This window comes from Centruroides vittatus, unplaced genomic scaffold (assembly GCF_030686945.1).
Source record: "Centruroides vittatus isolate TY-2023 unplaced genomic scaffold, ASM3068694v2 contig_1695, whole genome shotgun sequence".
NCBI classification, from domain to species: domain Eukaryota; kingdom Metazoa; phylum Arthropoda; class Arachnida; order Scorpiones; family Buthidae; genus Centruroides; species Centruroides vittatus.
This window is the reverse complement of record NW_027121028.1, coordinates 207,068-230,256: the sequence shown is the minus strand read 5'-3', so window position 1 is coordinate 230,256 and position 23,189 is coordinate 207,068. Positions and strand designations below refer to the sequence as shown.

The 23,189-nt window shown below is 30.3% G+C and overlaps 1 protein-coding gene across 8 annotated transcripts in view; it reads right to left on the bottom strand.

Moving 5' to 3' along the window:
• Positions 1–6,814: 6,814 nt before the first annotated feature.
• The window catches only part of LOC136969033 (NAD(+) hydrolase sarm1-like), a 71,186-nt gene continuing 54,811 nt past the window's right edge, over positions 6,815–23,189 (bottom strand). For all 8 annotated transcript variants that reach the window (XM_067263108.1, XM_067263107.1, XM_067263110.1 and 5 more), the window contains 4 exons: positions 13,113–13,215; positions 12,737–12,926; positions 8,322–8,443; positions 6,815–8,246 (listed from right to left, as the gene is read on the bottom strand). In XM_067263108.1, coding sequence (XP_067119209.1) covers positions 7,991–8,246; positions 8,322–8,443; positions 12,737–12,926; positions 13,113–13,215 — 671 coding nt within the window. In that variant the 3' untranslated portion in view covers positions 6,815–7,990. The remainder of the gene's footprint in view (positions 8,247–8,321; positions 8,444–12,736; positions 12,927–13,112; positions 13,216–23,189) is intronic.

Genomic DNA, 23,189 nt, shown 5'->3' with positions numbered 1-23,189 from the left:
TTCTACGTTTAATCCATTATAAATAAAAGACTTTCCGAACTGAAAAATACAATCTTTTTGTACACGAGGAGAATTTAAATTGCACCACACACCAAAGAGAATAGGTAAGTTGGAATGGTTGAATTGGAAGAGAATTTTGATTCAAATTCAGAGTAAACAGTTAGTTACAAAAATTAAAAAAAAAAGAATTGTGGTTTTTGAATAAATGCAATTAAACCCTTTAGTATTAATATTGAAATTTTGATTCCAGACATTAAAAAATGTAATTTGTATATTTCTGTGATTAAGTTAATGATATAATGGTTTTTATAAACTGAGAATCATTAGCATAATAAATTTGTGAGTAATATTTCATTCCTACACCCAATTGTGTTTCTTTGGTAATAGTGCTGAGGATTAATGTATTGTTCTGTATGAGGACAATGGATGTTTCGAACTGTCTGGAGTTGTGCTATTGCACACTCTGGACAGACACACAGCTAACAAGTAGAGATTCCTACAAAAATTCACAAAGAGTACTTGTTGATTTTTGCACTCTTTGAGGATTGCATGTTGGCCCAAATGGGACCAAAAGTAATTTTTCCCCATTTTGAAAGCTACTTTGGAGATATATATATACACACAGTGGTGATATTCGGCGGGTTCGCACAGGTTCGGCCGAACCCGTTGTTAAAATTTTCAGTTTTCCGAACGGGTTCGCCCGAACCCGTTGTTAAAATTTTCAGTTTCCCGAACCTTGTTAAACACACGGAACATTTCTCAGTGGGTTTGTTTTTTTTTTTTTTTTTAAATATATTAAAATATGCGTATTATACTCTGTAATACAGTAGAGAGTCGTAAATCGGCACCCTGGTAATCGGAATCGCCGGTAATCGGCACGATTTTCAGTTGGACTGTGTCGTGCCGAATCGAACGTTTTTGATACTAAATTTACTTCTAAAGTATAATTTTCATGTTTTTATATTCTTCAATATATTTATTTTGTTTGTACAAAATAAAGAAATAATTTTTAACGATACGATAGCCTCGATTATTATTATAAAAATTTTCGTTAGGCTTAAAATCGACGAAAATTCAACACGAAGCGACACGCAACGGAGAAAAATTCAACACAAAGCGACACGCAACGGAGAAAAGTTTGGACATCGGACAGGTTAATATATTTTTTCGTACATAGACCGTAATCGGAACAAATCCCTAATCTGAACAACCCCAGTCCCCAATTGATTCCGATTTTCGGTTCTCTACTGTACTACTAAACTAGAGCCGTACCGAACATTTCAATCTAGATTGTGAGTAAGGTCGGGGAGTATGTCTTGGTGAGATTTCTCTTGACCGTTTCAATCGAGGTTTAATCGCGATCGATTCAAGAGAGTTCTTGAAAGTAAATCCAGTCATAAGAGAGATCCCAGAATGCCATGCGCGCGAGATAATACAAGATGGCTGTCGAACACGTGTCGCGCTATGGACAGCGAAAGAAAAAGTTTAATGTATCTCGAGAGATGATGACACACGTGTATTTCGAAAAGCGCCATTTTGCGGTAAAGATTACCCCTGCCTAAATAAAAAAAAAAAAGGTCGACAGCCCTAAAATATTATCGTTACCTGTCCTTCACCCATGGCTCGTTACGTTACGTTCCAAGTACGCCACTGATTGTTAGATATACGGTTGCAAGAAAAGGTATTGTATTTATTTCTATTCAAAACTTCCATTTCGTTTGTCGGTGATTGTCAGGGAAAAATTTTCTGCTAGCGAACCCCTTGTTAAATATTTCGAATATCACCACTGTATACACACACACATATCCCAAAACCCGATTAATCAAGGCTGTCATTTGGTTTCTAGTTTGGATAGTTTAATAATTTTTTTGTCATCTTATTATCCTTTCGGTGTTCTTCGAGACGGCACGCTAGTGTTTGTAGTATGTAATAATGTTGGCTTGTATATTGTTCGGAGTTACGCAGTTTTTCCATAGGTTTGTAAGGGTCTTTGTTGTTAATATTCTGTGAGAGTATGCTGGTTGTAACCCAAATGTTTAGATTGTATGAATGAATAATCTAGCTGCATTTGGAAAGGATCCAGTCCTTTGGAGTTTATCATAAATTTCAAAAAATCCAATTATCATACCAGTCACACCAGTTACATCTTTTCAATCCCCTTTGTATAAAAATGCAGCAATTTGTGTCTTAGTTAATATGAAGAGCATATCTTCACCCATCCTCTCTTCGACAGACTTTGATGGAATCGAGTTGCTACTGCCATTGCGGATGCCAATTATACGTGGATTGAGTTTAAGGATCTTAAACACAAAGTATTACGACTCTTATTCCCCATTTTGACCGTGTCTACTAAAAAAGAAAAATGGAACTATCCATTATCCGGGCCACCTTTTCGGTAACAATTGCAAGATTGTTCAATTTGCACAACCTAACAGTCTCTGTGATACCCCACAGATACCCTTTTGAACTTATCTGATAAACACCTAACTTTTCCATAACTCTTAAAGATATACAAACCAACATTATTACATACACCAACATCTGCCGTAAATAATCGGTCTAAATTTTGGATATATGATTAAAGATTAGAAATGAATTTGGCATTAGAGTTAGGCGTTAGGTACCATCTCTTATTAAAATTAATAATTATAATATTTAAATAATTTTAGATTAAACTGGAAGAAAAGAATTGGCCCGAAGCGGGACTCGAACCCGCAACTCCCGCTTATTGTGTGGATGCGTTGCCAGTTACGCTGCCCGGATCTTCGATCTGATCTCCTCTTCCAGCATATATAAGACTATGACGTAACCATTGATGGCTATTGCGGCTAGTCTTATATATGCTGGAAGAGGAGATCAGACCGAAGGTCCGGGCAGCGTAACTGGCAATGCATCCACACGGTAAGCGGGAGTTGTGGGTTCGAGTCCCTCTTCGGGTCAATTCTTTTCTTCCAGTTTAATCTAAAATTATTTAAATATTATAATTATTAATTTTAATAAGAGATGGAGCGTAACGCCTACCTCTAGTGCCAAATTTATTTCTAATCTTTAATCATATATCCAAAATTTAGCTCGATTATTTACGGCAGATGTTGGCGTATTGGCTTAGGATATCGGGTTTGGTTTGATGTTTATTTGTATTATTACATACAATATGCATTCCTTACGTGGTGCAAAAATCGACGAATATTCTTTGTATGGGAATCCCTACTTACTACTGTGAAATTGTCCAACTCTGGACATTCCAGAACATTGGTTGTTTCTTTATAGAGTGCTACATTAATCCTTGGCACTATTATGAATAATTAACACAATTGGGAGTAGAAAAAATACCACTCACAAACTTATTGTTTACACTGACAATTCTCAATGATATAATGATTTCCATAAATTAAGTTAATGTATTTCCATACATTTCTGTGTTTATTTAATGTCTGGAATCTAAATTTGTGTATAAATATTATTGCATTTAATTGTGTTTGTTCAAAAACTGCAATTCTTATTGGAATTCTGTTCAAAGTCCATACAGTTGAAGATTACAGGATTAATATAGTCTGGTATGCTATTCATGCCAAGTAATGTTAGTAATAAGAAGTAAACTCACTGTGTACGGCGTTACAAAATATTTTTCTTCCGAGCGCTTTCGACGAATATATGTTTGTTGTCTTCGGGCGAATTGACTACAGGATTGACTACTATTGAAAGTTCTTGTATGATTCTTATTTATTTTTAAAAATGTACTAACTTAACTCTGAAAGTCAGAATTTCTTGTTTCTTTCACATGATAAATACCAGATGATTGTAATTAAAGTAACCCTATTTGGTGCTGTCTGGAGACAAATTTAGTAGTCCAAATTTGACTGAATTTGGTACTGTGACATTTCTATGGAAAATAATTAGCACCGTAAACTTACCACCGTGGCACTTTTGGCACTGCAAATGAAACATTTTATTTGAACAAGGTACTCGTGCTATACGGAGTCCTTAGTGATGCGAGGGCTATCGTTTGACAAAGTCCCCGTTCTATAGGCGACGAGCGGCATTCGGTGGCCAATTGTAGCGGATCTCGTGTGATGCTTCTTGCATATGGCACGATACTCATTTGAGGTTACCAAATTTGTAATGTGTCCTCGATAAACCATCGCTTTTAAACGTCCACAGAAACGAAACTGCTTTTTCGTTGCAAAATTTTTTGTACTGCAATTACAATACCAAAAAATTCCATAGTGAAGAGTTTTGGTACTATTTTTGTTTTTGTGTTTTTTTTTAATAGAAATGTCTCCGTATATCACCGTACCAAATTCGGATTGCTACATCTCTCTCTAGATGGTGTCAAGTGCATACTTACTTTCATTTGTAGTTAAATTTAAAATAACAGTTCGGTAATTTTAATTAGAAAATTCATTTTTCTGTTGATCTCTCATAGGGTTACGATCATAACTTAACAGAAATAATTATAATTTATAATCAAAAACTTGAATGGTATATTTTGTGAAAGATAAAAGTTCAAGAAAATGAAAGCAAAAACCAAAATTCCTCTTTCAATTAAAGATAAAGTTTTAAAAATTGACACAATACTAATATTTTACCTTATAAACAAATTAAATTTTTAATAACTAAAAAGAATTATAAAGTTTTATCCGTAAGATTATAATGCAGTTTTGCAATAGTGGTCTTGTTCGTAGAGGAAACGAGGCAACTTCGATAGAAATTTTGCTAGGCTAATTGCATCTCACCGATGCAACCGTTGTTTGGCATTGCCAGTTATTTTGTTGCCGTTTGTATCTCCTAGGCTTTGTAAGAAACAGAATATTTGCATCTGCATCACTTAACTAGAAAAATAATCTAAGAAAGAAGTAAATAATGTCACAAAACTGTATTTCCTTCCATTTTGATAAATCCATGTTAAAGTAACTGGTAGAGAGAATGGAGGCAGAGAACACTAAAATTCTAAGAAATATTAGTGGTAGGCAGAGATGAGAGAGATTCGTGTAATGTTAGATGAAATTTAACATTACGTAAATGAAATGAATACACTCGCACCTTCGTTTTTCATTGGGTACAAGACCATTCCTATGGTAAGATCTTTGGAAATCACTTCAAAATAACAAGGTTAGGAAGCAAAATGTGATTCCTTTACTATAAAAAGGAAATGGAAAGGTATGTTGCTGAATTAAAGCAACATTGATCAATACTGTTTTGATTCGATATACAGATAAGACGTTAAAATTTTTCCAAATATAGTACACACTGCAATTATTTATTATATTAAAAATACAACTTTTGCTCACGAGGGAAGTTGCCAACCGGTCGGCAAAAATAAATCGCGTTTCGAGAGCCATTGCATGTATTTGTTGCAGCAAAAGTTTGACCTCGCAAGTTATATATTTAATATATATGCATTGTATACAGTTTATATGAATTTCAGTCATTCAGATAAGTAGTATTCCATCATGTATGATAAAATGGCCAAAACAATGAAATATTGGCACTTGATGTAAACAGTTAACACTACAAAAAATTGTAATATACAAAAGGATATGTAATCTAACACAAACTTGATTATTATTAATACATATCTTTCATAAATTCTATTCAACAACTGTAATAGAATTTTCCAAATCAGTAAAAACCTGACCACCTATGACAAAACTTCAGAAAATATTAGAAAAAATTTAATTTTATCTAAATGTTTCAAACCACGGATATTATGTGGGTAAAAAGAAATTATGAATGTTACGGAATTGCCACGATGACAGTTGGATACCTAGTGTGGGTCATTTGTGTAGAAATGTATGCCATTATTTTTGCATTCTGAGAGGTCCAGCACAAAATTGAACCTCTTTTATTTTTCAGAAACAAACACATTCAATAGCTCTAGAAAACATATTTTGAGTATGGGTTGGATGATTTCCCCTGTTTGTGGTCTGCAACAGTTGCAGCATATGCCTCGATTACTGTAGATTCCAAAAATCCCAGGAATTTTTTTTGGTCTGTCCGTGCTATATAAATTGTTTCACTTCCCGCGCGACCCAGTCGACTAAATCGCAAGCCCGGCCGAACCCGGACGGGTTTAAGAAAGGCCTTCGTAGTGCCCAGGATAGAATGAGTTAGAAATAAAAATTCAACTAAATAATTTGCCTGATCTGAGTAAAGGTGACAAGTTGAAACTCCTGGTTTTATTGTGACAGTTTTATATTAAGTCGCAAATGACTGCGACTTATTGGAAAATTTCCTTGGATGTCGTCGATTGTCTATGTAAAAGTGTGTGGGCAATGCAGGATATCATTTATCAATAAATATATTATATGTAATGCCAAATTGAAAGCCTCATTACTAAAATTTTCTCCTTGGCACCAGTTGCAGTAAGTAAATCAAATGTTACCAAAACAAATGCCAAAAGTGACTGCAAAATAAAAGCATTTGTTAATTTGCAAGTCTGTTAGTCCACGAGATAAAAAAAATAGATTGCAACTGTTGTATGTTTTAAACTTTTAACTGGGCCAAATATTGTAAACAGAGCATTCTGGTCAAATCATAAGTTTTAAGAACATTTTTGGCAAGAGATTAAATAATTCTTTGTTAAATTATTCTAAAATATACATTATACAGCATACCATAGAATAATTTATATAGAATTTAAGAAACAAGAAGTAGTTTTATATGAAAGTGTCACATTTTACAGTATATTTTATATAAAACTACTACTTGTTTATTAAATTTTGCAATTTAGAAATGTAATATGTTATTCCCAGTTACAATCTTGAATTTCGTATTTGTTTTTATACTATAAAATAATAAATAACCATCATAATAAAAGTAAAATATTTTATTTACAAAATCATTCTATGACTTGTGCAAACAAAAACATTGCACGTAAAAGTATTGAAATTTTGCTCATGCTTACAAATATCTTGTAATGTTTTCTGGTAGTTCGAGAAATATAATACTCTACAATGTATTTAAATAGGCATTTTTAGCAAACGTTCTCTTTAAACATTTATTGTGCAGTAATTTACAATTGTGAAACTTTTTTTTTATATATATATTTTTTAGTCGATAATTAAAATTTATCGCTATGTTTCATAATTACACCTGAAAAGCTAGTAATTAATCTTACGTAGATCGTGGCATTTTAAAAGTTTCGTATTAAAATTTTGGAAATTAATGGACAAATTAGATTTTGTTATAAAATATAATTGACATAATCAGTTGAATTTAGTGCAGTCTCCTTTGTTGAACTTTGATATAAAAATAAAATTTTAGCTTTAGAAATATTTTAAGCATTCAAACTCATTGGTAATGTATTTGTGGTTCTCCATGAGTTATAATGAATTTGACTATAGTTTTGTTTTACATGAAACAGTCCATGATTTTGCAATAAAAAAAAACAAAATTATGTAAATTATTGCTTATTATGAATTACTTTAATTCAGACTTATTGCATGCCAGATGCCTTTTTTTAATTTTTGTTTTAAACAATGAAAATAAAGTATTCGATAATTCAAGCAAAATTTCATGTAACTTTCTTTACACGCAAAATATAACCTAAACCATTTTTCTACTAAACTGATTATAAATTTTTAATCATGCAGGCTAACGTTTCACACAAACAATGAAATTGTGTAAAAAATAAATGCAAGGCGCCTGCGCCTTGAAAAGTTACAGCGGGTGTAAGTTTTGTCAGGGGAGTACGTTCCTTTGATTTATAGACGACGTCGTTGCGGCACATTCGGACTTTTTCGTGTGGCAATCCGTGTCGCGATTGGGCCGTGTCTAATTTTATACTACTGCCGTAGAAAAAAAATGACGTGGCCTATAATTGTTTTCCTGACAACACTTACAAAATAGTATTCCATTTTTAATTAAAGCGCATCGACGTGGATAACCATTAAATATACTATATTTTTGAGATCATACGAGTTCTCAAATATTTTATCACATTCCGCAGTTGCGAAATCCCACGCTCTCTTATGAAATTAAGGAAATACTAATGGGAACCATCGAGAGATCGTCCATTTCCATTAATTTCCTTATCGGAGCACGTGCTGCCCTTGGCACTGTCATTACTGGCACTGCGATGGTAGTGGGGAAGTCTGCCTAGCGTGGTGCTCGGCGTTCCCGGGGTGCCCGGACCGCCCATTCCCACGTAGCGTCCCAGCGGACCGTCACTCCGCACGTTCATCTCTCCTCTCATGAATCTTTCTAGTTTGTCGACACAGGCATCTTGGTAATCGTGAATCCATCTGACATTATCAAAAAATAAGTTTTGATCGTTCATAAAGCAAATAAATAAAATAAATAACTGTAAAATTATTTACCTGACACCATTAAAGTAGCAGACCGCTCGCATATCTTCCGGCAGAGTTTCCGCTTCCGGCCATTGAAAATTATCAAGTATAGGAATTATATTACACTGACTCTGTAAAGCTTCTACGATTTCCTAATAATAAATATAAGAGAAATTATTATTATTTAGCTAAACTTTTAAAATATAAATTCTACTAATACTGCAACAAACAAAATATTGGAACAAAGCCCGATGCTTCATAAATTTAATTTAATATTTATTTTTCATTTGGAAATAGGCCAAAAAGTTTCTTTTAGAAATTTTTATCAAACAGTTTACTTTACAAGAAACTGATTTTTTACTTTCTTGTGCCATCTTTGTACCAGAAAAAAATCAGTATTGTTATTTTAGAATTTTTTACATTTTTTTAAGAGTTGAAACTTAAAATATTAAATTCTTGTAATAAGTGGTGCAAAAGTTAAATAACATTTCCTTTGCTCAGAAATATGATAAATTTTAAGAAAATTTAAATATTTTAATGATTAAAAGCTGTCAAATTATTAGCTTGTCAAATCATTTCATGGTCATAAACATAGAAATATTTTGCATTACATTACAGCTTTGTAATTTGAATATCTCTGCAGTAATAGTAATTTAATGTTGTATTGCATGCCTTTACACAATGAAAGAAATAGATGGCTTCAAACCTTTTAACTTGAATAATTTATTAAATTATAGAGTTTTGAAAGGTTATTAGAGGACAAATCATAAATATATATTATATTAATTAATTCAAATTTTTTAAAAATCTTTTGTAATTCATTTGTCAGAAATATTTTTGAAAGTAAATGATTTTAAAGCTTAATATTTAAAATGTGTTATCAGTAATGCTCTTGGTATTATGGTGTCAGAGATTATTTTTTCCAGCTTGGATAATTGTGGTAACTCTCCAGTTAATAGGAGCACTAGAGATCCAATCTTTGGGAACAAGTGCATTTATAAGACCGAGAACAATAAAATTTTGCTTGAAAATGGTAATGACTACAAATGACTAAAAAGTTATTATACTGTAACTACAAATAACTAAACTAATGCCATGGTATAGAATTTTCTGAAGCATTCTCACATTTCCAATATTGTGTTACATGATCTGTTGGTAAAAACAATCAGTTTGACAATTCAATAATACCTAAGTCAACTGACAAAAAATTTATTAGATTCATTTTATATCTGTTTTTAATCTTGTAATTTATATATATTTTTTCTAGGTTTAAGAAATATAACACAGAACCTAATATAATTTAGGCTCTGTGTCATATTTCTTAAATTGATAAATATGATTTTTATGAAATTAATTTGCTAGAAAAAGCAGCTATACCAGTGAAGCTGTATAGAATTGGATGTAAGGATATGATTTAATAGAAGGGAATATAGTTGCGGATGGAAAGTAATATGGAGTGAATATGAGAGAAGTAAAGCTTGGAAGTACAGTCAATGTTAAAGAAATTAATTGCAAACAATGCTTTAAATAGAGAAATCTCTAATACCAATGTCTAAATGTGTAAAATGTAGTAGATCAGTAAAAACAAAAGTTAAAATAGATAGAACAATGACTAGAATAAATTGTAATAGTCAATTAAAAACTGATGTGCAAAACAAAAACTACAGCACACCGATAGTCAGTAATGAGTCAAATATGCTGCCGAAATCTTGGAAAGAATTGTTGTACTTACTTTCGGTGTAGGGGCTCTAGGTATAATCAAACTGTCTGGACTGCAAAAGGTACCGTGAGACAATGAACACAAAATTTATACTGTTTACACTTTGATTAGAGAGTTCATTACGGGCCAAAACTTTTTGCACTCTGTGCAAAAAGTTTTGGCCCGTAGAGACAGTACTGTTTATTTAATTTAAACATTTAATATATTTTCTACTAGATGGCATTTTATTTAAAGTATTTTTCTTGATAATGATTACTTTATAAGGTGCAAATGTAATACCAGATTTGTTTACTACAGTTGTAGTGCATTCAAAATTTAATTTTCATTTGCTTATCTTGTAGCTCTTGATAATTTGTTTATTAAAATTTTGAAAAAGGCTTTTTTGGCAAAAATATTGTCAATCCTTAGTTTACATTATTAATAATTTAATATTTGGAAGACAGACAACGCATAAAAATGCAGAATGACCTGACTATGTTTTTTAAATTCCAATTCTAAATATTTGATATTTTAAAAATTCTGTTTGACAAATATTTTGGTTATTATGACCTCAATAAATGATCAAATAAAATTTTAAAAAGACATAAATGTTGAAAAATGTAAAATAAAACAGTTTTAATTCGAAACTACTTTTTCAAATGAACTCGTAATTGTTAATATCTACTATTCAATATTCATTGTCCTCATATAATACAGAACATCGTAGTAAGTGTATCTTGGTGTGGGTCTACATTATCCATAATACAGGTTTGACTATATGCTACTTCAACTTTACAAATTACAGAGATGATTATTACAAAAATATTTTTTATATGTACTGTTAGAAATGTTATAAATGAAAATATTTCAATATTATTTTGTATTCAGAATTGTCAATTTTATACACTGTGCAACTGTTCATGTTACTGTAATGAAATATCTATAAATAATGTTAGTCTTATATGGAAATACAATGAGATCAAGAATAGTTTATCCTATGTTTATGAATCCTCATTGAAATTATAGATAAGCTATTTCAAGAATATTTGATTATTTCTAGATTTTTATATTATTAAATTTGATACATTCAAATACTAAAAACTATATAGAAAATGAAACAATGGCATTATATAGGCATATACTAAATATGCAAATTATTTGTTTTATTCTTAATAATTAAAACTTACTATTCTTTCACATACATTGTGCTTCTAAATCATATTTTACTATATTGCATAATTCTGTAAGCATAAAATACTACATACAGTAGATGATTCTTTGTGTACTTTAGGAATTGTAAACAGAAATAGAACAAAATTAAAATTAGTAGAATTATTCACAAATGAAAGAACAAAATTATAATGATGTATGCATCCAATTCCTATAATACCATCAAGTTTTATTAAAAAGATGGTTTTACAGCAGAATATTTTTTTAAAATTGTATTTTAAGAAAAAGTAAATTGTCCAATTATAAGTTTTTAGAAAAATAATTAGCATTTCTAACAAGAAAAATTGAATGGTGGGAAATTGTACAAATGTTCACAAAATTATAAGTATTTTTTCCCTGTGGATAAACTTTCAAAAAAAAAAAATACTTATTTATAAAATATTTTTTGCATTTTCATTAATTTTCAATTGATTGCTTAAACATTTGAACTGTAATAGCAAGATTAAAAGTAAGCAGAGCTAAAAAGTAATGCAATAATCATGCTAATCAAAGAATTAACATTGTCATCTTCTAGGCATTCAAATAAGCTACTAATTATGCACAGGCAGGCACTAATTATGCTAACAGGCACTACTAATTATGCTGTAATTGGATATCAGTTTATAACTTATTGTCATATTAAAGTAGTCCAAATTAATCTAGAAACTGTTTTTTAATCACACAACATCAAAAAATTTTCTAATGCTTTCCATCTATCTTTCATTTTGATATTTTGAATAATGACTGCTGTCAAATATCTTCTGTATCTAAACCTAAACTTGTCTTACAAAAAAAGATATCTAAAATGTCAAAAAATTTCTGAAAAATTACATACTTTTTTTTAGAATTTTAACTTTGGAGCAGTTGTCGACTCATGTTCAGAATCAACAATTCTTCAAAATCTTAGTTCTCAGTTGTTGATGTAGTTATTTTTCAATTAGATCTCAAAATAAAAGTATATAAAATCGTTTTAAACCTATGATTTTGGCTTTGAATTGGCATTTAATCTTTTAAAAATATATTTATGAAAATAGAAAAGCTTATCTCAAATTTTGATTGTGAGTTACAGTACATTATTCTACAGAGTTTATAATGGTTGGTTTCTTATTAATTAGATATCATGAAAAAAATCTTTTCTATTGATTTAAACAAACTGAAAATTTCAGACTTAAAAGTCTATTCCAGAATCAGTTGAAAAAGTACCCAATTTCCAAAAACTATTTTATAAGATTTCATTTACCTTCTTTGTTCAATTTACTCTATTTACAAATTCTATACATCTCAAAATAATGCTATTAAAGGAACTATAACCCATACATTAGTGCCAAATGGGAGATAATTTTGTAAGTGGATTGTATTGTAACACATGCATGAATGATTGGAATGGAAATTGTGGTTATGGGAATGGTACAGAAAGTATGTGACAAGTGAAAAATATAACAGCAATGAATATTTTCCTGTGCATTTCATTAAAGAAAATTAAAATTTTGTTAAGTGGTGCAATATTATACTTAAAAAATTTCGAAAAATGTCTTACCTTATGAACCCAGTCCTTGCAATCATTATCATTTATACACCTATCCAAAGCATTGGGTGTTAATACTAATAAAAAATGCTTTGCTTGTCTAATACTATTTAAGAGATTGTTGTCGAATTTTCCTGCTTCTAATCGTTCTACGTCGATGAAGACCGAAAATCCTTTTAGTTGAAGGTGCACTTTGAGAAGACTGAAATAAACAAAATCCAATCAGAATCCAAGACTTTAGAATTTGTATATAAATAGTTGGAATTATAATAATTTATTTAAATTGTATGAAATAATAATCAAGTTTTTCTTGTATAGAATGCAAATTCTACTTTTTAATTCTAAATAATTTTAATGAAATATATTTATATTTATGATAAAATAATACCTAGCTAATTGAGAGCCATTAGATCTCCTGTAACTAATAAATACATCTAAGCTTTTATTACACACATCTTCCTCTTCTCCATTTTCACTCTGTTGGGCTAAACCTGAAAAATTCAAAATTATTTAGAGAATTTATATAAAATTTTAGGTAATTAAGCTGTTAAAAATGACAATTCATTTTTATTGTTTATCTAAAATATTTAATTTTTGAGCAATATATTTATAATTATATTCATTCAATTTATCAAGCTTTTTATTAAATGCTCTTGAGAAATTTTTAAACATCAGTTCTGAGTAAATGAAGCAAATTAATTATAAAATAATCATTGTGTTTATAGCTAGTTTCTTAGTTAAATAATTAATGTATTAGGTGGTCCTTTAAACCGGTGGTTCTCAAAATTATTCCCTGGACCACTGGGGTTCTGCAAACGTGCGGGATGGTCCACAGACTGACCTACCAATAGTCATTTTTCCAAATGCAATTCTATGCTGTTTAGCCAGAGAAAAGAATATCTCATATATTAGGTTATCAGGCAATGACAAATAAAATATTTTGGCACACAATCTAACCTGATATTTACAGAATGGGATATAGACATATGTGATCCATGGTTCGTCTGCCACTCAGTTTAAGCAGTCCATGGCAGATAATTTCAAGAACCACTGCACAAATTTGAAGTGAACATTTACATTTCCACATTTTAAGAAAATTATGTTTTTAATTAATACATTTTCTGAACATTATTAATTTTTAAGATGTATACTTTAAAGCAGGGGTTCTCAAACTTTTTCGATCCACCACCCCCTTTCTTCCATAAAGTTATACCCAACGCCCCCTAACCCATCAGTGACCCCAACTTTTGCCTTTGGTCACCGTTCAGTACCCTGCCTCCAGCGCCCCCTAGATTTACTCACCGCCCACAGGGGGGTGTTAATGCCCACTTTGTAACAAATGTACTGAACAATATATTTAAATAAAAGCAATTTAGGATTGTACCTCTACAAACTAATTTATTTAATAAATTTCAAATACATTATATCATCTGACATGTTTTAAAATAATTAGAATATAAGTAAAATGTAAGCTTTAAAAATAAACAATTTTAAAATTCTTATGATAAATAATAAATTATTTCTTCAATTATGATTGAAATATTCTAATTGATTTTCCATAAATGGAATAAAATCTTTCTTTAGTATACAAGTCATTAATAAGGAACTAAACCATCAGTCAGTTTGCTTATATTTTTATATTCAAAATTGCAATGCAATCCGTTTATTTCAAGACAAAAAATGGAATAATTTAAAAATAAATGAAAGGAGTTGAAAGGAGTAATTGAAAATTCTTTCATATTAATTTTTTATTGTTAGCTTTATCAATGTTACTGAATAACAGAAAAAGAAACGATTATAAATGTTTTAAATATCAAAAAAATTACATTTCCAGTATGAAATGTGAGTAAATCTTTGTCTGTAGCTAAGTAGGAATTGATAATCTTCGATTGGTTACAAAGAGCTCGTTGTCCTCGAAAAAACCAGAAGCCAGGTGTGGGACTTTTAGGCGCCAATTATACAGTCAAACCTGTTTTTATGCGCTCTTTTTATGTGCGATTTTTATTTGTGCGATTTTTTTAATGCGAATTTTTAATTTGTGCGGTATAGTTGGCGACTAGTCTCGTGCGATTCGTCATGTCTCACGTTGACTTATTATAGCTAAATAAACTTATTATAGCATAAATGCATTTATTATAGTAATATTATTGCATGAATATGCGAAAAATGAAATAATTTACTTTTTAAGTCAACAAAACACCACCTGGACAAAAATATGTAAAACAGACGATAGACCAGACGATGCAGTCAAGTGCTGACATCTGTTGTCAATAAATTCTATTTCGTACGGTTTTGAGTTATTTTCTATGTGAGACTTTTTTTATGCGGTCCCTGTTGACCGCATAAAAAAATTATTTTTTTAATTGTGTTGCGAAAACTATTATTTACAGCCATTCGTGAAGTTTCGTGAGATTTTTTTTAATGCGTTTTTTTTAATGCGGTCCCTATCCCCCGCATAAAAACAGGTTTGACTGTATTTGCATAATTAAGTATTTATTTAGACATTAATCGCTATCGATTGTTAATTTATAAAAACGATAAATATAAAATTCTAGACAAAGGCATTTTTATTTACTTCGAATATATAAATTTGATTTTGTCGAAATAATGATGGAAAGATTAAAATATGTATGCCAAGGTGGGGTTAATCGATTTAGAGGACGTGTCTGATATGATTACGAATCAAGGAGGAAGGAAAATAAAGTTTTGTGTGCATTGATCTTAAAATAACCGACAACTTATTAATTTAATAACCTTCGAGGAGAATTCGTCATTTTGTTCTTTATTATGTTTGATATTTGTTCACGTGTAGAATTCCCAATCGTTTTAATTCTGTTAATCGGTGAATGAAAAAAATGATAACGTAGTTCGCATTCACCTACTCGAATTACTATAAATCCGTCTATTTCGAATTTGTTTTAGGAAAACCGATATATTTTTCATGATGGGAGCATTTTAAATGACTATTTTATATATTAAATCGCGAAAGAATGCGGTGGGAACAATCTCGTAACGGTAATAGAAACAAATATGACACCGATAATGCATTTACACCCGCTGCGGATAAGATAACGTCATGAATTTAGATTCCTAAATGATAATTTTCTTATAATAGTACAGTAGAGAGCTTTACTAAATGAAATTTTCTTAAATTCCCCTGTATTTAAAATACACAGTTGACACCCCTCTAAATTATTCTCTCCTTATTGGAACCGGTTCCTCTTCCTATCTAGAACACCTCTAAATTGGACAGGATTTTGTGGAACCGCTAATGTCCATTTTAGTGGGATAACTGTATTTCGAGTAGTAATAATTCTAGAAAAACTAGAAAAATTTTACATGAAGATAGTGACATTTCTAGAGTTATCGATTCGAAAGTTAAATAAAAATTACGAATGATAAAATCGATAAAGGACGAAGGCAGTCATTAACTCGAATTTTTTAAAATTTGTTTTAACCAAACCAGGTAATTTCTTAAGTATTCTGATAATAGATAAGATGGCATCTGATGTCTGTTTAGAAGTCAAACTGCCGGAAGAATAGGTAGATAAGTACAGTCTAATCCAATCGCGCGATAAAAATGATCGATTCTTCTAATGAACAGTTTAAAATTTTGAACTATATTAACCGTTAAAAATGGGTTTTGCAATAATAATGTCAAAAAAGAATGTGATATTTTAAGGGCAATCGATAATAAGACTATTTCTATCTCTCCCATGCAATAAAATAATGTTCTAAACTTTATTCCTTCACTCAGAAAATGAAGCCGTGTATAATATCTCATTGTGTTTAGTAAGTAATGCACGACTGTGAAATTCGATCTTTTATTTAGACTGGATCTCTCTATTAATTGTTCTTTTATAAAACAATTCTTCCTTGCATCTATAAGTTTTAAATTTTTGGAATTAGTAGTAGTAATGATCTTTTTCAAGTAAATCGTTACCACATGAAATAAACATTTACATTTTATTTATCCAGTTTCAGTGTTAACGTTAAAATTAACTCACGACAGAAATATGAATTAAAAACATTAACGATCGTAAGGAAAAAATTATATTTTTAAATTTCATTACTTAAGTGTATTGAAAATGTTTACGAATAAAATAAAATTAAAAAAGTCAAGTAAATAAAAATACAAAATTCATTGCTGAATCATTTGTGTCTGGGCATATATTTCGAGCCGGAGTCTTATTTTGGCAAGTAGAGAGCCTCGACCAAATCCAGTAATTGTAAAGTTGTTGCGGAATTCCATACCGATGGGTCATCCCCGAGGTATGTTTACCAGCCTGTTTTACTACATCTAACAATGATAATTTTGTACAGATATTGCTATCTTTCGTGTATTTCCACCTCTGCTATTAATTTGAAATTAATCAAAATTGGAATTTATTCATTTTGTCCAATCGTTCTACGAACTAATGCTTATTTTAGCCGATTAAAATTTGGAAATTATTAGTATAAAAAGAAAAATTTGTGAAATGTTACATCATATTTATTCTTTCGATACTTGGATAGAATTATTTTATAATCTACGTGTGTAATTTTATAGTAAAGTGATTATTATTAATTTAATTCATTTATAAATATTTAACCTTTTTTTAAAAAAAGAAGTACTTATATAAAACTTGGATTTTTGCTTACTGCTGCAAAGAATGAAATAAATGATTTGTTATTTTATAAGAAATAAAAGTTAGCAATAATTACAATTCACAAAGAATTTCTCATGGGCGGTAATCCCGAATATTTAGGACCTGTTCCCCATCCAGTCGGTCCCCCTTGCGGGCCTGGCCGAAACAACGATGGGTATGAGGAAAAAGGCAGAGTAAAAAACAAATAATATACGGATTAAATGTTCAGCGATAGTATTATTAATTGTAGACATGTTATTATTTCTTGTAATTATGGACGAATTACGAATAAATACGATGTGTACTTATTCGAACTGAGAATGCCATTATGTTTCTATGTCAAGCCAATGTAAATATTAAAGTTAGTGAAAGAATATATATATAACTTTAATAAACTCAATTATTTTAAACGTATAAGATAATTCCCAACTTTACTTTCGAGAAACATTTCAAGTTTCTCAGATCGTTCACGCATGAAATAATCAAGGAAGCAATGATACACAAATAGAAATGTCAAATAAGATGGGCGATTACTAATACTGAATTTTAGAACAATATAAAATATTTTGATTTTGTTTATCATTTCTCCACTTATCATCAGAAACTACTGCTTGAAAGTTTTATGTGATAGAAATATGAACAAAGGACGTCTAAATTTTTATTCATTGAATAATATATATACGATTTATACTTATAAAAATATTTTGAGTTGTTTAAAAGTTACGTGAGAGTAACATTCGCACTACAGTAGAGCGTCGATAAGTGGAATGGCCGGAAAGTGGAACGATTTTCAGTCGGACTGTGTCGTGCTGAATCGAATGTTTTTGATACTAAATTTACTTCTAAAGTATAATTTTCATGTTTTTTATATTCTTTAATATATTTATTTTGTTTGTACAAAATGCAAAATAATTTTTAACGATACGATAGCCTCGATGATTATTATAAAAATTTTCGTTAGGCTTAAAATCGACGAAAATTCAACACGAAGCGACACGCAACGGAGAAAAATTTGAACATCGGACAGGTTAATGTATTTTTTCGTACAAAGTCGGAAACTGGAACAAATCATTAACTGGAAGGACCCCAGTCCCCAATTGGTTCCACTTATCGACGCTCTACTGTATCTCATTATTAGAACCTAATTCATAAACATTGTATTGCAGTAGAGAATTAAGTAAATTCTGAACAAATCGTTATAAGCGAAATATTAAGTAAGACACATCATCACGATAAAAGAACTATTAGAAAAATAACTCAATTGTTACAGTGCCTTACGTTTCATATTTAAAAACCAGTGGCGTAGCGAGGGGAGTGCAATGGGGGTCTATCATGCAGAGGGGCGCCCAAATGGTCTCCAAGACAAACTATACGTGTTTATGGAGTGGGGAGGGGGCGCCAATAAAGTGTCGTGCCCCGGGCGTCAGTTATGTTCGCTACGCCACTGTTAAAAACTGCTCGTTTACGAATAGTTAAAAACACATTAAAATCGTAATGTAAACTTCACTTCCATTCTATTGCATAAGTTATTTATTAAACTTTCAATTAATCATTTCACAATTTTATGTAATTTTTATTTTGTGCATTCTTTTTTCTCTATGACATTACTGTATAGAGTTATGCGCCAATTTGCGCATCCATGTATTTCTCTCATTACTAGATATCTAGATATATATTGCTTAGTAGTGGCCAAAGAACTTTCAATGGCGTATCTACCGTAATCTTAGGATGCAATTTAGTAATTATTAAAAGTTTCGCTTATACAGTATTATTAAAACGTATGATTCAAAAGTAAATGAAAATCAAGCAATGACTGGTTTGGTGGGATACTGCAATACACGGGAGGACTTTCTTTCGGAAATTGGATCATATTTAGGTATTTTATTACACACGGGAAGAAAACCCGCGGCCATGGTAACCCACCACCGGTGTTCAGTGGTTTGATTCTCTCAGCCATTGCTAGACAACTCAAGCAATAATACTTAAAAATTGTAAAACTGATGAATGGAAAGTATTTCGTATAAATACTAATAAGAAATTATTCTATCATGTTTTATAATGGCTAGATAATTTACTTTTATCTTAAACTTTTATAATTACGGGAAAAAGATTGGTAAACAAACATTTCGGCTGTAAAATGTTAATAAAAAACTGTTTTTTGGCCTTAATATTATGCTGTATTTATTCTTCGCGCATTGATTACGTGAATTAGTAAATCTGACAAATTATAAGCTATATAACGATTATATACATGTGTATTATTAATAAATATGCACATAAAAATAATAAGATATTAGGTAATAAAGTACGTTTCCAAAATTCAAACGAAGATATTTCGAAGAGTCAATAATATACCGTATATAAAAATTCGAAAAGAAACTTTTAATTAAAAGTATTTGATTTTTCTGTAGCGTTTAGTAATGTGTACTTCTATTATAGTTGTGTATGTGTGTGAGTACTTCTGTTGTGATTGTGTGTTCGTGTACTTCTATTATATTTACTAACCTCTTTTAAAGTATTAAATCTTCATATCAGAGTAAAAAGAAACTGTCAAGTAATTTTTCATATAAAAGCTATTTTTTAAGGACCATCCAAATTTCGCTTATTATAGAAGAAATTATTTCTGGAATTAAATAATCTAACACTAAAATGTTCCACAATACTAAAAACAAAGATGATCATCTACGTAACGAAGGCATCAAAAATGTCGTTGGAGTAATTACTTTTACTATATTTAGTTGCATTTATCTTTTATTCCTTGCCGTTATTATGATTAATGGGACCCTAATGAAATTAACGGGTTAATTAGATTATACAGTGTATGTGCCCAATTAGATTGGCCTATCAATTTATAGAAATATATTCGAATTCTTCCTGAATATTACAAGATTTTAAAACACAAAATTATAAAATGTTGCAGCTGTCCGGGAGTTTTTAATATTTAATTAAGTAATTTAATATTGATGAAAAATATAACTTATATTATTTAAATAATTGATCATCTTCACTCGAGACTAACAACACTTTTTGAAGTTTAAAATAAACTTCGATTTAACGTTTCCGCAATTGACACTAAATCGAGTGTGGCGCTAAACTCAAGCGTCTCAATTCTGCTTAATACTACTTACGCTTTATTGAAGTGGAGTTATTTAGGAGGGCGCTATATCGAGATTTGATTATATCAGATATTTGTAATTATTTCAGTTTTCTTCCCTATTATTTAAAATAATTTACTATTTTGTTTTCATTCTTTCGGAGTTAATTATATTTGTCTAATTTCTCTAAATGCCAGAAATCCATCCCGCAAATCACACATTGAATTTAATTTAGTAAATAGAATTATCAATCAGCGGTGACTCACGCAGGTCCTATATAGTCCATCCGTTTATGCTTCAATATTATTTCTGTATCGTATCATCCTTCAATTTACTCGAAAGCATTCATAAAATTCAATTTCACCAGATTTTAAGGATGAATTGCGTTTAATGGAATTTTGATACTCAATAAAAACTGGATTATATCAAAGTTTAACTCGAAACTACAGTCATTTATCATGTAGATTGATAATTATATTTACGGTTGTTGCGATTATTCTTGTCAAATTTGTAACAAATTGCTTCTTATTGTTTCTCGATTTACGACTTGCCAATAAACCTGGATTCGTTTTTTTTTCATATGCTGTGAATTCGCTTGGATAAATACAATAAAGGTCTATAAAATTTTAATTTAATTAGAAATGTTTTTGAATGAATCTATTCGAAGAATAAAAATTCTGGTTTGACAAGAATTACTAATACTTGAGACCAGAATTGCGGAATTTTAATGATAGAAGAGTTGTTTTATACTTTGAAACGATTAAAATAGAATCGAAAGTTTACTGCCAAACTACATTCTTCCTTTATTATTATTGATTTAATAATTTAAATTTCTCCAGAGCATAAAATCCTATAACTGTACTCGCATTTATGCAAATTTGAAAGTTATTGATGCCAAGAGTGTAAAAATTTATACATCTCTTGGCTTAATATGATAGCTTTCAGTTTGTTATAGGGCCTGATAGCAGTCTGAAAGCTAAATATGTAAGATGAAAATAGAATATATATTGTATTTGCAGCTTACGTATAATACAATTATTATTAAATGATGATTATTATTAGAATAGTTTAACAATGAACAATAGGACGTTTTCACGATAAATGAATGAGATAATGCGGTTATTAAGTTCAAAACGTAATTGTTTTTAAATGCAGAAGGTCTTGTGAATCATTTTCCGTATGAAAGATCAAATATATTATCGTATATTAACAAATATCATTGTCATTAACGATACTTTGCTGATGATTAAGTGGAGATTAATTTAAAATATTTAAAATTAATGAATACTAATACTGGTTCAGTTTGAATTATAAGTTTCTAGGAAGATTTTAAACATAACTGTAAATATTAGTTTTTGTATTGGTATTAATTATCATCATGTGTTTTCTTACAGATTTATAAGACAGAGTCGAATTAATATAAGAAATATGGAACTATCGATATTATAAATTTATGGAAGGTAAAATTTGACTTTTTCGCTGGATTAAAAGAAGAATATTCCTCCAATTCGATTACATAATGCAATAAAATTGAAATTGATATCTGGTAATGCTTAAATACGAGCAGGGGAGAAAGAAAATACTATACATGCGACTAGAGGATATTAAGTTTTCTCCTTGGCAGTGTAAGGTTATTAGGAGAAAAAAATATACAGTTAAGATAAGAAACAAGTTGTATCGGGCCGTTCAATGACAGATAAATGATGATAAATTGTAAATATTAGCAGCTATGTCACCATTTAAATTAAACAACACATCCGGGTGGTTTTATTACATGTCAGTTAGGCAGCGAAAGAACAGGAGAACAATGGACACGAAAAGGCTAGATCGGTCAAGGTCTTATCTCGCAAACATTCAGCATAAGTCTATAATATTCATTCAAATAAATTCTATTAATGGTGTGAAGGAATCCATAAACGATGACAACAAAAACGATAAATCTAGAAGTGACCCGAATGAAAAAAATTAATGATTAATATTTTAGAAGGAAGTTAATTTTAGCACACTTGCATTGTTAGTCGGGTATAGATATAAAAATTTCATGGCAGCAGTAAAATTAACAATCGCTTAAAATGATTAATTGTTAGGGGAACTTTTTCCGAAAAAATTATATTCCATATCAAATTATAATATGGCAAACTGTCACAATAAATATAGAACAATAAGTATTACATTTATCTCGGATTTCTTAGTTAAACGGAGTAAAATGTAATTTATAATACACAGAAAATCAATGCGTTAAACTATTTATATATTTTTATCACAAATGTTTTTATGGCCTCGTATAAAACAGAAGATAAACAATAAAAATTAGATACAGTATTCAGACCCGTTTTATATTGATTAAAAAGTTAAGAGCGAAAAACATTCGTTAAAAATTAAACCTAAAACCAATTTATTCATATATATTCCCCGTAAACACGATGAGCCAAAAGTCAAACATTTTTTGTAAGAAATTCAAACAACTGTGAGATAAGCAGAGGATCAGGAGGAAAACCTCGCTGACCACTTACGCTGCACGGGTTGGTAAAACCCGACCTCGTTGTCGTTGGATGGCTAGGAGGGCAAAAAGTGAGTGGGGAGGTGCGTCAGTAAGTCGACAGGCGTCCTTACTTGGACAGGAGACAGGGTTTTACAAATAACAATAAAGGTTTACTAACTAACAAAAGCGAACATACAATAAAATACACATAAAATAAAGGTATACAGATAATTACTGCTAAAATGCGGGTAAAATATCCC